Source organism: Biomphalaria glabrata, chromosome 18 (genome assembly GCF_947242115.1).
Source record: "Biomphalaria glabrata chromosome 18, xgBioGlab47.1, whole genome shotgun sequence".
Classification (NCBI taxonomy): Eukaryota; Metazoa; Mollusca; class Gastropoda; family Planorbidae; genus Biomphalaria; species Biomphalaria glabrata.
The window spans coordinates 19,686,931-19,703,578 of NC_074728.1; the positions used below are offsets into that span (position 1 = coordinate 19,686,931).

Genomic DNA, 16,648 nt, shown 5'->3' on the forward strand with positions numbered 1-16,648 from the left:
TATTTACCTACCCACAGTGATGTTTTTATTTACCTACCCACAACCATGTCTTTTATTTACCTACCCACAGCCATGTCTTTTATTTAGCTACCCACTGCCATGACTTTTATTTACCTACCCACAACCATGTCTTTTATTTACCTACCCACTGCCATGTCTTTTATTTACCTACCCACAACCATGTCTTTTATTTACCTACCCACAACCATGTCTTTTATTTAGCTACCCACTGCCATGTCTTTTATTTACCTACCCACAACCATGTCTTTTATTTAGCTACCCACTGCCATGTCTTTTATTTACCTACCCACAACCATGTCTTTTATTTACCTACCCACTGCCATGTCTTTTATTTACCTACCCACAACCATGTCTTTTATTTACCTACCCACTGCCATGTCTTTTATTTACCTACCCACAGCCATGTCTTTTATTTACCTACCCACAACCATGTCTTTTATTTACCTACCCACAGCCACGTTTTTTATTTACCTACCCACAGCCATGTCTTTTATTTACCTACCCACAACCATGTCTTTTATTTACCTACCCACAGCCACGTTTTTTATTTACCTACCCACAGCCATGTCTTTTATTTACCTACCCACAACCATGTCTTTTATTTAGCTACCCACAGCCACGTTTTTTATTTACTGACCCACAGCCATGTCTTTTATTTACCTACCCACAGCCACGTCTTTTATTTACCTACCCACAGCCACGTCTTTTATTTACCTACCCACTGTCACGTTTTTTATTTACCTACCCAAATCCACATCTTTTATTTACCTACCCACAGCCATGTTTTTTATTTACCTACCCAACTCCACATCTTTTATTTACCTACCCACAGCCATGTTTTTATTTACCTACCCACTGTCACGTTTTTTATTTACCTACCCTACTCCACATCTTTTATTTACTTACCCACAGCCATGTCTTTTATTAACCTACCCAACTCCACATCTCTTATTTACCTACCCACAGCCATGTCTTTTAATTACCTACCCACTGCCATGTCTTTACTGCCCATTTTCTGTTCCTCGGACCCGTAGCAAGATGTCGTCATTGTACCACTGTCGCAACTGCCTGAGATGACGCCGAACTTTTGGGAACCGACAAAAGAAGTACCTTAACAAACCAACAAAAAATGTTTGCTTATAAATAGATTATAGATTATGCAGAAATTCAAAAACATAAAAATTATAATACTTCGTTTAGAAAAAAAGTTCAAATGATACAATGATATTTTGCCTGACATCTGACATTGTCTAGTAGTGTTGTGCGTCGCACTTGGAACACTAAGGCCAGCAAAAGCGAACAAACGCTCCTTTTCATCAGCCTGAATTGGACAGCGAGTTCCTCCTTCCCGCCATCCTGTCCGCCGACGGGGGGGGGGGGGGGGGGGGGTGAGACTCGGAGTTAAACTTAGAGTTTGTTTTGTGTTCACTTCCAGTGGACACGGACACTCCGGACTCGCGGACTAGAGACGCGGCCGAAGATTGCATCACTGGGGCCTCCGTCGTATTCATATACTATACCAGACTAACCGTGCGGGACACACAATTTATGTAACAACCCCTTGAGGGACGGCGCCTGGACGTTGACAGATCGCTGCGGGAGCTTTTTTACATCCCCGCACAGTGCAATGGAGATGCTCTCGCACCCTCTTAGGCACTCCCGCGGGAGCTTTGTTTTGCTGCCATTTGGCCTAGCCGTCCCCTCTCACGACCGTTTTCACCCGGGCGCCACGATGAGGTAGGGTAGCAAGCCCGGGATTTAGCCTACCAGAGTTTAATAAATGAAGCCCTAGGTAGGATTTTTTTTTAGATTTCTATCCTATTAAAGCTTAAATATAACTACAATATTGTAATAGGGATAAATCAAAAAGCATGTCATCAGTGTTAATGAAAGGAAATAAGTGATTTGCAAATTTCATATCTTTTCCCTGATTTTAGTATATTTAATCAGTAAATTTTGTTCAAAAGTTTATATGACCAAGACTAAGACTGCTTTATTGATCCTTATGCTAATTTGTTGTGATTACAAAGACTCTTTTCTCGTATAAAGACAACACAATAGAAACATACACATAAATAGAACAGACACAACATAAACAGTTCATTCAGCGACTACACACAGGCATCCTGGTCCTTTTTATGTTTCCTGGCGTTGATATAGTCTGACCGAGTAAGCTACGAACGAGTTTTGTACCGCTCTGTTCTTGTTTTGATTGACAGCAGACCCCTTTCCAAAGTCAAGGTCCTGAGTCTTGCACTAGGATACATTCCATGACATCTAGTGATGCGCTTATGACTTTAGAAGATCCTATAGCTATGTATTGTTTGTTTCAAACTTAGTTTAAAGAGGAAACCTATATAGGTTACTAATTCAGCGTATACCACCACCTCAGTCAAGTATAATTTCTTTCCCTTGTTCGAGATACCAAACAAAATAATTAATCACCACAATAATCGGTTACTTCTTTAAATTGATTCTTGTGGTGTCAGGTAAAAGAAATATTTGTGCAAAATTTTAGCTTGATCTGAGACTGGGTGTCGGAGAAATAACGTGTACACTTTTTTTACCATACAGACAGAGTGGTTGTTACAAGGTTTGTGATAAAAAGTGCGATGTTTAGCTTAGTTGGGAAACGTTAAAGCTGAGAGCTGAGTTGTGCTTGCTGAGCGTCTGCAGACAGCACACGAATCTTTCATTACCTCCCCCTCTCACATATTCACAAAAGGCATTGTACCAGAACCCCTGAGCTTTCTAAAGTTTTATAGAGCCACTGTACACAAGTAATTTTAACAGTAATTTTCTTATCTTATATAATACCGACGTTACTTCAAAAAGTTGATTACGTCCTACGAGTCATGCATATAGTCATGCATATTCACCCATGTTAACCCGTGACTTAAAATCTGCCAAGTCACTGGTTTTCCTTGCCAGCTCAGGCAACCCATTCCATGCTCTAATAGCACTAGGGAAGAAGGAGTATTGATACAAATTTGTCTTAGCATATGGAACGAGGAATAGTGTTTAGGCTATAGACGAGGTGGAACATGTTAGCATTTAGGAAAGAATTGAAAGTAGACAAAATTGTTTCGATAATGAAAATTCAAGACGTGAAATCTTTCTCATTTTTAGCGGCCCCCGTAAGGGGAAAAAGCCGCTATTAGGTTTGTGCAAAATGTCCGTCTGTCCGTCTGTCAGTCTGTCACACTCAGATCTCGAAAACTAGAAGAGATATGAAAAATATTATTTCATCATTAAATGCGGCTTGAAAAGTTTAGGTGCAACGGTTACTTTTGGTTTTCTAAAAGCAAACCGTTTAATTTATAAAATTAATTATGCAAGCGATTTTTTCATAAAAATACACCAATTCTAAAACAATTACGTAAATGTAAGGGAGGCAATGTTACAATATGCTAACAAAGATAGACAATATTTGTGTATTTTCAGTATCACTAAGTCAAATATATTTTAAAAATGTACAGGAAATGTTTACAACAAATATAAATAATAGTTAAAGATGTTTTTTCTGGTCAACTAGCTGCTAAAATTAAAAGAAAACATTTCTGTTTGTTTATAAAGGCTAATAATGCATTTTGTATGTAAATATCACGCACATTTTTTTAATGGACTTTTTATGCAGCGATTTTCGTGCAGTAGCGTAACGTCGTGTCATGATCAGGTGCTAAACCAATTCCTTAAACTTTTTCAAAAAATCAGACTTTATTTATTTTTTGTTTAGTGCCCCCATCCAAATAAAAGAAGATTATTTTTGTGCGTTTTGTCTGTTGGTCGGTCTGTCCGTCACGATTAGATTAAAAAAAACTAGAACTCTAAAAGCTATTGAAAATCTGTTTACACTTTAATGTTCCTCCCGTAACATGTCAATAGTTTTAAGTATCTAAAAATTGATTGCTCAGGATTTTTTTGTGCAAAACTAATCAACCCAACAAATGTTTGTTTGCTCTTCTAATTTATATTACATTCAATTTCCATGCTTAAACGTTGCAAAAACACATTATCAATAATATGTTGTTCCGTTTTTTATGTAAATAGCATATTAATGCTAAATCAAAATCTCTATACTGACTTATATTTCATTAAGTGTAAAAATGTTCCGATATTGTTTATTAAAGCATGAATTATGCCTAATGATTGTTTGAAATCGCATAATTTACTAATATTACACTTATATTATTTGACAATGCGTCACTATAATTATGTTATCAATATCAAATTGTTCCGTATTTTCATCTTTAAACAAATTTTAAAAATATCGACAATAGGTTGTTCAGGGCTTTAAAAAAAGTAATTTACTAGAATTGATTACTGAAAATTACTTTTTAGACATTTAATTTTCTTGCTAAAACGGATTTTGTTTCTTACAAATCGTCGCCAGAAATTTCCGAATTTATTTAAAAATCTACTAACGCCAAATAATTGTTTGAACTCCCTCTTCTAATTAATTAACAAATAATCTTCTCATTTACGAAATAATGTTTTTACGGATTTTTATGAAAAATATTTTAACTCACTACTCTCTTACAGTACATTTAACTTTCTACCTAAAACATTATAAAATCAAATATCGTTAATATTATGTTCCGATTTTTAAGGAAAACAGAATCCAAACACCAAAGTAAGGTATGAAAATCTCTTAACATGGCTGTAGTACATCTAATTTTTATACGAGACCATCCAAAAAATTTAATTAACGGTATTACATTTATCTGAAATTCTCTTTTTCTTTTACTATTTATACAAACATCCGGAACAATCTATTATATAAACTTTTCAATTGTGTTCATACCTAAAAATTATTGCGATGTTTTGAAACGTAAAATAAAGGTTAATCAATTTTTAATAACTTTTAGTTGTTGTTTTTTTTATATCAAGATGACGGACAGAAGGACTGACAGACAAAACGCAAAAACAATGCGGCTTTGATCCTTTTTAAATAAATTCTATTAGAACTCAGTGCATCAATGTCTATGAACAATCGTTAAATATCTCGTGTAAATAAAGACATTTTTTTTATGGTACCGGTACTAGCCTATTGTGAGGTAATGGAATTTTTTTCCTTCGACGTCATATGGAATGAATTCTTTAAATGAAATGCTAAAAGAACGCACTCGGTGCACCAATGTCTATGAACACTCGATAAATGGCTCGTAATGATGAAGGCGATTTTTAGTCTAGCTAGGCCGTGTGACGTAGTGTTTTTTTTCCTTTGACGTCATATGGAATGAATTCTTTAAATGAAATGCTTAAAGAACGCACTCGGTGCACCAAAGTCTATGAACACTCGATAAATGGCTCGTAATGATGAATGCGATTTTTAGTCTAGCTAGGCCGTATGACGTAGTGTTTTTTTCCCTCTGACGTTATATGGAATTAATTCTTCAAATGAAATGAAAAAAGAACTCGGTACAGTAATGTTTATTAAGCCTCATTATGTGACTCGCGTTTAAAAAAGGAATGATATCTTGATTTAGATCTAATCTAGATTTTTTAAACTAGATCTAGATTTTTATTACAGTATATCTAGATCTGGATTTATATTCTAATTAAAATTATTCTAGATTCTAGACCTAGAATTTCTTGATCTAGTTTAGACTAAAATAGACTAGATTAAGATGTAGAATTTCAATTTCTAAACTTAAAGTGTAAAAAAAAAGTGTAGATTTTCATTTCCAAACGTTTTGATCAATATTGTAATGTTTTAATATACTAAAACTAATCTAATATTTTTTATTTAATTTAAATTTAAATTTACAGCAAATGAATCTTTGAAACATTATTACTTTTGACCATCAAAATTAAATCACCTCTTGAATATTATTTGCGAATATGCAGATCCGACATGGATCCGACTTCGACGGGGGCCGCCTCTGAGTTTGTGTAACACATACTCTCTTTGTAATCTTGTTTTAATCACTCTTAATTCAAAAAACAACCAAATGCCTTACCTGTTATATGACCTATATATTTTGAATTCTTACACGTGGACACTATAAAGGCCTCCTGTCTAAAGTGAGGATAGGAAAACATATATATAAATCTAGATCTAGAATTTCTAGGTCTAGTTTAGACAGATATAGTTAAGATATAGAATTTTAATTTCTAGTCTTTTGATTTCCAAACGTCTAGATCAATATTGAAAAGCTATAATATACTAAAACTAATCTACTATTTTTTAATTTAATGTTGCATACAGTCTATTAATAGATTATCTAGGATTTTTTTTTTCATAAATCTAATCAAAATTACATCTAAATTATTCCAAATTTATATTATATTTCTAGAACTAGTAGATATAGATCTTAAGAGTGCTAAATCAGAAGTTTAGTTTATGGAGATCTACATCCTTATTCTAGTTCAGTTCAAATGAAAATGCCATAGCTCTGTTGATAACTGTGCTGAGATGTTGAAGTACAAGCACGATATATCGACTCTTTTTTTATTCAATTACAAATCAATGCTGAAAGATGATCTAAAATCGCTCGTCTGACATATTGTACATATCTGGTACATGTCATGCCGTAATGTGTAATATATCTCTTTATCAATAATAGACTAAGAGACTAAGTTAAGAGCAATGCCTGGTCGTGTGGTTAGCGTGCTGAACTGATCGTGACGGACCCGGGGTTGTTTGTTTGTTTGTTTTACATGTTTCGGATGTTCTTTCAGAGTTGAAGATAGTTTACTTCCTAGTCCAAACCTCCCGCAGGACGACGGGGGATGGGAGCTGTCTGGGTTTGAACCAGGGACCATCGATAAATCTGAACGACAGTCCAGCGCACTAACTGCACTACCAGGCAGGGCTCAAACCCTGCTCGCTGCCATCCTCCGTCATTCAGCGAGAAGTTAATTATTTTTAACTAGAAGGAACATCGGAAACATGTAAAACAGAAAAAAACACATTTTTTACCATGGCAAATGAATCTTTGAAACATTACTTTTGACTATCAAAATTAAATCACGTCTTAAATATATCTCGCAAATAGGCGGACCCGACAGGGATCCGACTCAAACGGGGGCCGCCTCTGAGTTTGTTTGATAACATAAACTCTCTTTGTAATCTTGTTACTTATTATCGTGCTGACTTGTTTTTAAAGGTTAATGCCAGCGCCAATGTATTTCCTGCATTCAAAGCTACAGTAAAGTTGGGTAAACAAACAATTGTGTAAACAAGCTATTGGGTAAACAAACAGATGTGTAAACAACCAGACCAGTAGGGTGCATATGCAGTTGGGTTGACAAACTATTGGGTAAACAAACAGTTTGTGCCACGACTTACTTTTCAATACTGATTTTGGCCATCTTGTTATTGTAATACGTCCCACCTTCCAGAACAATGTTTTCATATTCAGCTTCTAAACGAAATGTCACCACCACGGAGACAGACACCTTGCCAGCCACAAGACCTATAAAATGGTCACTCCTGGTCAAGGAAAACATACAATGTGTTTTTTCATACTACTTAAAATAATCCTTGGCCTTACAGCACCACTGTCCGATAACGTTTACAAAAAAATGAAAATAAAACGTTTAACCGACGACAGCAACAGAAATGATAATATCATTAAGAACAACTTTTAATCAGGCAAAATAACACCACACACAATAACACAAAAACATCTGATTTATTACCACCATTATTTTATTAATGCAAAACGCACAGAATCAGCAAACAGCTAAACAAATATCCACAATGCATAGTGCTCATCTACGGGGAAAAACTCCACATTTCCGAGTCTATCTCTCAAAAATGTAGAATTTAATTAATTACCAATAATTAGTTGACTAGTTGGTGAATTGTTTAAAAATTTTGTTAAGTAAAAAAAATATGGAAAAGTTTTAACTTTATCCAAGAATAGATATGGGAGAATAACGTGTACAATTATCTAAGTGGACTAAACACACACATATTTAGCCATATTTCTTAATGCTGAAGGATCAATCTCCGTTGTTGATATTTACCAACATAATGTATTGCCATTAATTAGTTTAAAAATTCGTTAATTGCATTGTTTCAAATTGATTCATGTTTTGTTAGGTACAACAAATAATTCAGTAACGTTTCAACTTGGTTCGAGATTGGGTATGTTAGAAATAGAGTAAACAAACGTTTTACCAGACAGACAGACGGACAGAGTGAATCGATATAAGATTTGTAAAGACAATTATTTTATGTTCACCTATCATGACCAGTTGTTGCAATAAAGTAATGCTTCTGATCATCAGCGTGAAGACAAAGGAAACAGGAACCGTGAAAACAGCAGGACCTACTAACTACATCTGATCCTTTTTTTGTTTAAGTAAACAGTTGTAAAGATTTAAGGAGATTCGACTGATACAAGTAAACTGAACATAATTACCGAAAGGAAAAAAAATTTAATAGAAAAACAAAGCTTACCGAAATGGGAGGAACTCCGTCGATATAACTATATCTATATCTACCAAAAATGTACACGTTATTTCCCTTATTCGATATCAAACAAAGTAATTAATTACCAATATTTAATTGACTAATTGAATATTTTTTGTTTATTAATTCTTGGCTACCTATGTAAGGGGATTGAGGCTCAACACCCGACTCGAGCAGAGTTGTGTTTACTGAGCGCCTAAAGGCAGCACGGAAACCCTTTTTCCAGAATCTCCCCCCCCCCCCCCCCCAAATTGGTCCACATAAGAGATTGGACCATAGCGGTCATTGCATGTTATAAGCATGAAACTAGCCCTATATAACAGCTATAATAGAAACAAAAGTTTCGTTATGTACAATAAATAATTTTTTAAAGTATCAACTTGATCCGTGAATGTGTGACGGAGAAATAGTTTTAACACTTATTTAAGGGGACTAAACCCAACTAATTAAGCCATATTTGTGAATAATGAAGCATTAGTCTCCCTTTTTGCTTTTCAACAAAATAATGAATTACAAGTAAATAATTGTCTAATTGGTAACTTTTTTTTATTGATTTATGTCTTTTCTATGTCAATAAATAATTGTCCGAAGTTTCACCTCGATCCGATAATGAGTGAGGGGAAAATAACGTGTACACACTTTTTACCAGACAGACAGACAGACAGACAGATAGACAAAGTGATTTTACTGTGGAGTACAATCAGAAACAGAGCCATGTAGAAATTGTGTGTATTTCCTTGCTAAGCCTAAACTTATGTTCGTGAATAAGTACCTACGTACCCAAGCGTCACAGCGAAATATTTCTTGCCCCAGGCCTCTACGGGCAATGGTGTGAAGACAGCCACTGAGAATTCGGACACCAGGTAGTGGACATAGATTCCGAATGAATTTTCTCCACGGACTCGAAATGTCCAGGATGTCTGCTCAGTTACACCTACGTGGCAAGTCCTAAAACCAATAAGGTTTGTAATTAGTATGAACAGCGGGAAGATTACGATATCTTGTCGTATACATTACAGACGTTACTTCAAAAATAGAAGATACTAACGTCCTACTCGATTCCATGTGTCAATGTTAATTAAGACTTTTAACTTTTAACATACAGACGTTACTTTCAACTAGTCAAGACCAATTGTTATAGAAGGCTAGAACACTGACATGCAATGTCTGTCCTATCCCAACCCATCGCATTCCCATTATAATATTAATATGCACTACAGTTCAAAAAAATTAATCATTAAAATATATGAAAGTTGAAGTCTAGTGTCTACTAACAAATAGGACAACTTGTACCAAGAGACATGCAAAAGGACAAAATGTATTCACTTTATTAACTTTAACCCTCAGAAGTATAATCTAAGACAATTCAGTATCATTATAACACTCTTATTCTATTTCTATTTCACTTTGCTCATTCAGAACACTTTCAATTTCCTGATCATCGACCGTTTCGAATGAATCAGTTCATCCAGGTAATCCCTGAACCATTTCCAAAATTTTCATCTTACATGTCAGTCTGGCAGTGTAACCGTTCGTTAAACTGAGAAAACCTAGATAGAGCCTTTAAAAAAAAACTAGGAAAACCTAAATTATTCTTTAGACTCGAACCCCTTTTCATAGCACTATGCAGTTACATAGATGATGAATGAATTTTATTTCGTTGCACTTACGCAGCTGCACATTTCAGCCTAAATTTATTTTACTAAATCAAGTATCGACTACCGATGGGAAATACAAATGCATGCTGTCCCATCCCATCCCATGGGACGTTTCAAAGATTCCCATGGTAATAACACTTCTAAGGACAACACAGTTACTGACCCTTCGAGCGAACAGGCAAGAATGATTCGAGCGACGTCGTCTTTGTCAACGGAAATAAAGCGATCAATTTCATTCACATTCGCATTCTTTCTGTTTCTGTAAAAGATCTTTTTATTGGTTGTCAGAGTCACCTAAGAATAGATAGTGCAGGCCTAGCCACTTCCCGCATAGTACAATGCTAAAACAGTAAACTTCAATTTATTATATAGACTACAGATCTCCAAGATAGATTAGCTAGATATAACTAGACACAAATAACTAATAGGCTTGTTTTAGGCTTGCGCGTTGCGTCTCTATTTGTACCTAATTTAATGCCATTTCTTTGCTCTAAGTAATTACTTGATGGATTGATTCTAAGTAGTCTCACAGACCGAAAGCTCGGGACTAGGTCGGATGTATTATATACGAAACTATGTTTAAGAAAAACATTTTGTTGTAGTGTCTGTTGAAATCTTTTCAGATCTAGATTATTTTGCTATTGTAGCTTTATAAGGGGAATTAGTCTGACCACATAGCAGTTACTGAAATCCTACATTTATCTAACATAAACTGTAATATCGAAAAGATGCAAACAATATACTAAACGCCTTCCCAAACGACTTCTGCACAGGAAGCCATGTGCAGGAAATCGCTCTCAGAGGGTCAACACAAGCGCTACAAAGACTTATGACTGGGAAGCACCAGCTCTAGATTGCTCCTTGTGGCCTGAAGCTGTGAGTGTTGAAGTCGCGAGATACGAAGCAAGTAAAGTGCCCAGCGTGAAAGAGCGCCGAACTAACAAAAAAGCTGAGAGAAGAAGCACGCCAATCTGCAACTGACCAAACCTACCCATGCCACGTATGCAGCCGGCCTTTCAAAGCTAAGATTGTTGGACTTTACAGCCATGTTCATGTTCATAGATATAAATATGAAATATATATATAATGTATGGTTTTCTAATGGGGCGAATCTCTTAAATAAGGTCTAAAGGAAGAGATGTTTCCATTCTTTGCAGTAAGGGACTCTACATTCAACTTACATGATATAAAACACTGCTTATTAAATTATTTTTTTTTGCTTTTTATTTTGGCTTGCATGCATGCTAAGTACATTCTTTCGCTATTAAAACTTCATTTATTGCGCATGAAACTTTTATAACAGGATACATTTAAGCCATACAAATATCTTATGTTACATTATTAAAGAAAAATAAAACGTTTGTATAAATGTTTTAAAAATTTAGTGAAATATCACCTCACTTATTAATAAAATCTTCCCGGGTTTTTTTTTGTTGTTGTTGTTTTTTTTAATTACTAGACTAGTATTGAATAACTGTGAACTTTCATATCTAATTAAATTTTTCAATTTTTTGAAAAAAAAAAAAAAAAAAAAATTGCATCTGACTTTCAGAAACAAAATAATCATGATAAAGAATTTTTAATATCTTTTCTTATTTTTGCGATCTAAGTGGGACGGACAGACAGACAGACTAAACACAGTTAATAGCGATTACTCCCCTTTCGTAGTGTATATAAACTATAAGCAAACCTTGAGTCGGCCTTCAAAGCCATAAAAATGAAACTCTAAACTCGGTGTGTTTCTAGTTGCATCGAATTTCTCCAAGGTGGGCGGAACTATCAAATAAAATTCTTTCCCCATGTTGGTCGTTGGCTTTAGATCTGTCAGAGGAAAAGAAGACAAAAGAACGTGCAATATATTTTTGTTTTTGTTTACATTATGTTTCATTCTCAGATGGCGTTTAATATTTCTTTAATGCGCATGTCACAGCCTCGTTTGGACCTCATTGTGACATGTGATGAATGGACCTCATTCACCAATCGTAAACAAACAACATTTAGCCACATGATGATGTTGATAAAACAATGAAAATTACTTATCACGTGACAGCCTTTATTGATTGCGTAATTTGTATAAAAGATATAGAGAACCACGTGGCAAAAAGTTGTATGTTTACGATTGGTGAATGAGGTCCATTTGGTCCTCAGAAAGTAAAGACGTATTTAGCAGTCGTATTTTAGTCCTGAGAGAGAGAGAGAGGAAGGGCGTACATTACACTAGTACAAAAAATCAGTGTCTACCAAGTGGTGGTTCTCTCAAACTTTTTGTATGGATCTGAGACATGGGTATTATACAGAAATAAATAAGTCTACTTGCGCTCTATCATGGACATACGGTGGCAAGGCAGCACTACAAGCAGCGATGTCCTTGCGAGCGCTGATAAGGACTGTATAGAGGGACTTCTTACGGTCCGACAGTTACGCTGGGCAGGGCACGTATCCCGTATGGGAGACGAACGTATGCAAAAAGCAGTCTTTTTTTTGTGTGAGCTAAAAGGTGGTCTACGTAACAGAGGTGCCCCACTGAAACGCTTTTAAGACCAACTTAGGCGCCAACTGGCCTTAGCTGATATAGAAAAGAGCACCCGATTGCATGCGGCTTCAGAACGAGACAGCTGGAGGTCACCAATAAAGGCCGCGAGATACACATTTGAGACAAAATAAAAATCCGCTGACGAGGACAGACGTAGACGGTGAATAGTAAATCTTAATCGACCACCGTCGGACAATGGTTATGCTTGCCTTAAAAGTGGAAAAATATGTAGGTCACAGCTGCGGCTTCGAAGTCACGGGAAATACTGCATTCCGAATTAATCTTGGGACTTGGAGACAAGCACATTTATAATTATTATTATGTTGGAAACGAACGAATATTCATTCTCTGGCGCTGCCAGGGTCGAGTTTCGTTAAAGAGAAACAAAATTTATCGTAGTCCCTTTAACAGTTTCCACGGAGGAATTTTCTGGTGATGTGGCAGGTATCGCCCTCTGATAGGCAACGAGAATGTTCCTAGGAATGTTAAGGGCATTGAAGGTATCTGTGAGGTCAGTTGTTATTTATCCCCTTGGTTGATATAACAATGGGGATTGTGTTATTCCCTTATACTAGTATTCTATGTATCCAGTAGATGAAACTCGAGAAGCACGCTAGTGCATATTTTATTACTTATTTTATTCTAATAAAACTTCATTTTCGCTATATGCGACTTCGTAGCGTGATAACTAGCTGTTCATTAATTTACGATTGTTCATTGTCTAGATATAGTACAAGCTAGAACCCACTGCAATCGCATTAACAGTCAACCAAGAGTGTTACATCTTTACATTAAACAGTGGTCAGGGTTGATGGCCAGCAGTCCGTTCCATTAATTGGTGGCCAGTATCTGATAATAATAATTAACCAGTTCCAGTGCAGCCTACAGTTAACTACAGTATGTTACTCATTGTCTAGGAGCTTAATTAGAAGTTTGGGTTGAAGTATAATATCTTTAATTGAAACAAGTCCGGCTAAAAAAAAAACTAAATTACTTAAATAAATTTAGCATTTTGGAGCTATACAAAATGATTCGCAGTCTCAGTAAATGTTCTCTTTTCAGACCTTGCGAGCTATGGGGCAGATGATGAAAGGGTCATCAGTTTATGTGGCTCACTGTTAACGAGAGTAATCATGTGGTCAGCACAACCACCAACCCCCACCTTTACTTCTCCCCAACTAATGTCACGTACCCATTAGAGCTGGGTGGACTCAGAGTCGCCCAAGCATCTCGAAATTAAAAAATTACAGTCTTCACAAGGGTTCAAACCCGGACGATCAGCCACTGTGGCTCACAGTTGCAAGGCTGCTACAAATTTGGACCTATATAAATGTTTCGTTGACAAAAGTATAAGTACACACAATGTACAAAAAAAAGTTAACGCAAATTGTATTGATCCTGTTATTTTTTATAAATATTAAAAAAAATGTTTAAATCCTTTTTTTGTCACAGATTAGGTGTTGTGATCTTGTTTTAATGATTTAATCGTATATGTTTGTCTTAATGTTACCTTGTTGTCTTAATCATTCTGTGCTAAACTGCTGCCGTAATCATTTGTTGCTACTCTATTACCTCAAGCATTTAGCTTTGCACTGTTAACCTCCTAATAGTTCAGTGCAACAAAAAGGGAGGAATGGAGAAAGACGGTCGACAAATCTTGCCTGGTGCCCCAACGGTCCAACAGACTAAAAGATAGGTAAAGGTAAAGGGTAACACTTAGTGTTACACAGTTGCTTGAATCAGACCTTCACTGTAGCCTTAATCCTTTAATGTTACACAATAGACATAATCAATCAGTGCCACAGGCCTCTCTAAACTTTGTGTGTATGTTTTAATTATGTCTAGCCGACCCGCAGCATGGCATACGCCGCTATTTAGTGACGGGTAAACACTTCCTGAAAGATACAGTTGTCCAAAAGGGGTGGGTTTGCGCAAACGACTGTGTACGCTTGCCTGGAGAGCGAGGAAGGCGCGGGTGGGGGCGGGCAGGTAAGAAAAATTTTGAGATTCGGCGTGCGTGCATAGTTGGGCGACGTAGAGAATTATATATACAGATATATAAAGTAAAGTTTCCCTTTCAGACCTTACGATCTATAGTGCACATGATGTAAAGGTCATTTTTTCCTGTGTTCCACGGTTAAGGAGAGTGTCATGTAGCCAGCACAACGACCAACCACCTTTACTGTACTTTTCCCCAACAAAAAGATTTCGAAATTAAAAATCTTAGTCTTCACCGGGATTTGGAACCGGGACCTCGGTTTGAAAGCCAAGCGATTGACCACTCAGCCACCGGGCCTCCATTTGTTTAAAATACTATAGTATTCTCTTTACCATTATTTTTTGCGGGTGTTTCTCCAAAGGCACCAAACACAGACAGAAGGAAATGATACGTGAGAGTCATCGTAGCTCTTGTTTCCTAGTCACAGGATTGTTACTACATAGACTGGAACAATCTGAAAAGACTAAAATTAACAAATAGAACATTGAAGAAAATTCTATCGCAATAGAAAAAATGTGAACTAACTTTCCTTAAACGGTTTGTTTGGGGGAAAAAATGGCTCAGGACTTTGAATCCCGACACAGGTCAACACCATGGTCAGATTTCAATTTTGTTTTAAAAGCTTTTGTATAAAGCAACTTTCTTGTTTCAAAGAGCAATGGTCCAATCACAATTGTGAATCGATTGGGAGGGGGAGAGGTCTGGAAGAAGGTATTCCGTGCTGCCTTTAGGTGCTCAGTAGATAGAACTCTGCTCGAGTCGGGTGTCAAATCATGAGCCCCCTTAATAGGTAGCCAGGCCAGGCTAAAGCGTATCTAGCTTCTCGTCACATATCCCATAATCAATGTCTTGATCGATAAGTCCAACCTGTAGTTAGTCACAACCATCTTCATTTATAGACATATTAAGGAAGATTGCCTAGGCAGCAGCTGCTGCCTATACTGCTAAACAAATATAGCATATAGATAGATAGATAGATAGATAGATAGATAGATAGATACATAAATACATACATACATACATACATACGTACGTACATACATGCATACATACGTACGTACATACATAGATACATACATACACATATGCTACATACATGCATACATACATACATAAGTAGATACAAAGATAGTTAGATGCAAAGATAGGTCTATATAAAGAGACAGACTGAAAACAAGATAATCTTATAAGCTGGTCAAACTTTAGGTTAAACACAGACTTGTATAATCATTATAATTTAGACTAGGTTATATTGGCTTCATATTAATGACACGACTATTTATAGATCTAGATTATTATATTTAACTTTTCTTAAGATGATTTTATGTTCCAAACAAATGGAAATTCAGTTTGACTACAGTCACCTTTGCTTTATTACCGTAACAATAAGGATTCACTTTAATTATCAAGCAAACAGTTTATTATATACTTGAAATCTAGGTGAGATCTAAATCTATTCTAGATAGTACTATACTATAGTATTTCTAGATTCAAAATTCTAGATATAGATCTAGTAGATAAGCACAAATGATATAACGTATATGATACGAGATAAATTAGAGTCTATACATATGTAGATCCGTGGATATAAATTAAGTATCTTGAGTTTTTAAAATTTATTTTTTAATACGTAATTCATTAAAAAACAATGTTATAACTATAATGTGATTTTGGTTTGCTTTAGAAGCCATCTTGATTACATCCAGGGAAACAAAGGTACATCACTCTTGTCTCATTTAGCTGTAAACAATTCATTTATTCCTCGCTAATGCACCAAGCGTTTCTAGTCAAGTCGAATGAGAAGAATGGAGAAAGATGGTTGACAGATCACATGTGGTGCCCCAACGCCAAACAGAACAGACTGGATAGGTAAATGTGGGAAAGTGAATAAACCAACCTGAGATGAACTCCTATTGAAAAATCAAAGAAGGAAGGACTCTGTCCTCCAGTAGTGCTCAGGCAAGAAACTGGGCCGTTCGGCGTAATGGTCCGTAGCTACCATACAAGTCGAG

General features: G+C 36.0%; 1 protein-coding gene across 1 annotated transcript; it reads right to left on the minus strand.

The window, feature by feature from the left end:
• Positions 1-1,000: 1,000 nt before the first annotated feature.
• On the minus strand, positions 1,001-15,099 carry LOC129924038 (uncharacterized). Its single transcript, XM_056017652.1, has 7 exons — positions 14,969-15,099; positions 11,795-11,925; positions 10,268-10,398; positions 9,227-9,394; positions 7,316-7,459; positions 5,985-6,043; positions 1,001-1,131 (listed from the first exon to the last, which is right to left on the minus strand). The coding sequence occupies exons 1-7, from the start codon at positions 15,036-15,038 to the stop codon at positions 1,001-1,003; spliced, it is 834 nt and encodes a 277-aa protein (XP_055873627.1). The 5' UTR covers positions 15,039-15,099.
• Between the last annotated feature and the right edge of the window lie 1,549 nt (positions 15,100-16,648).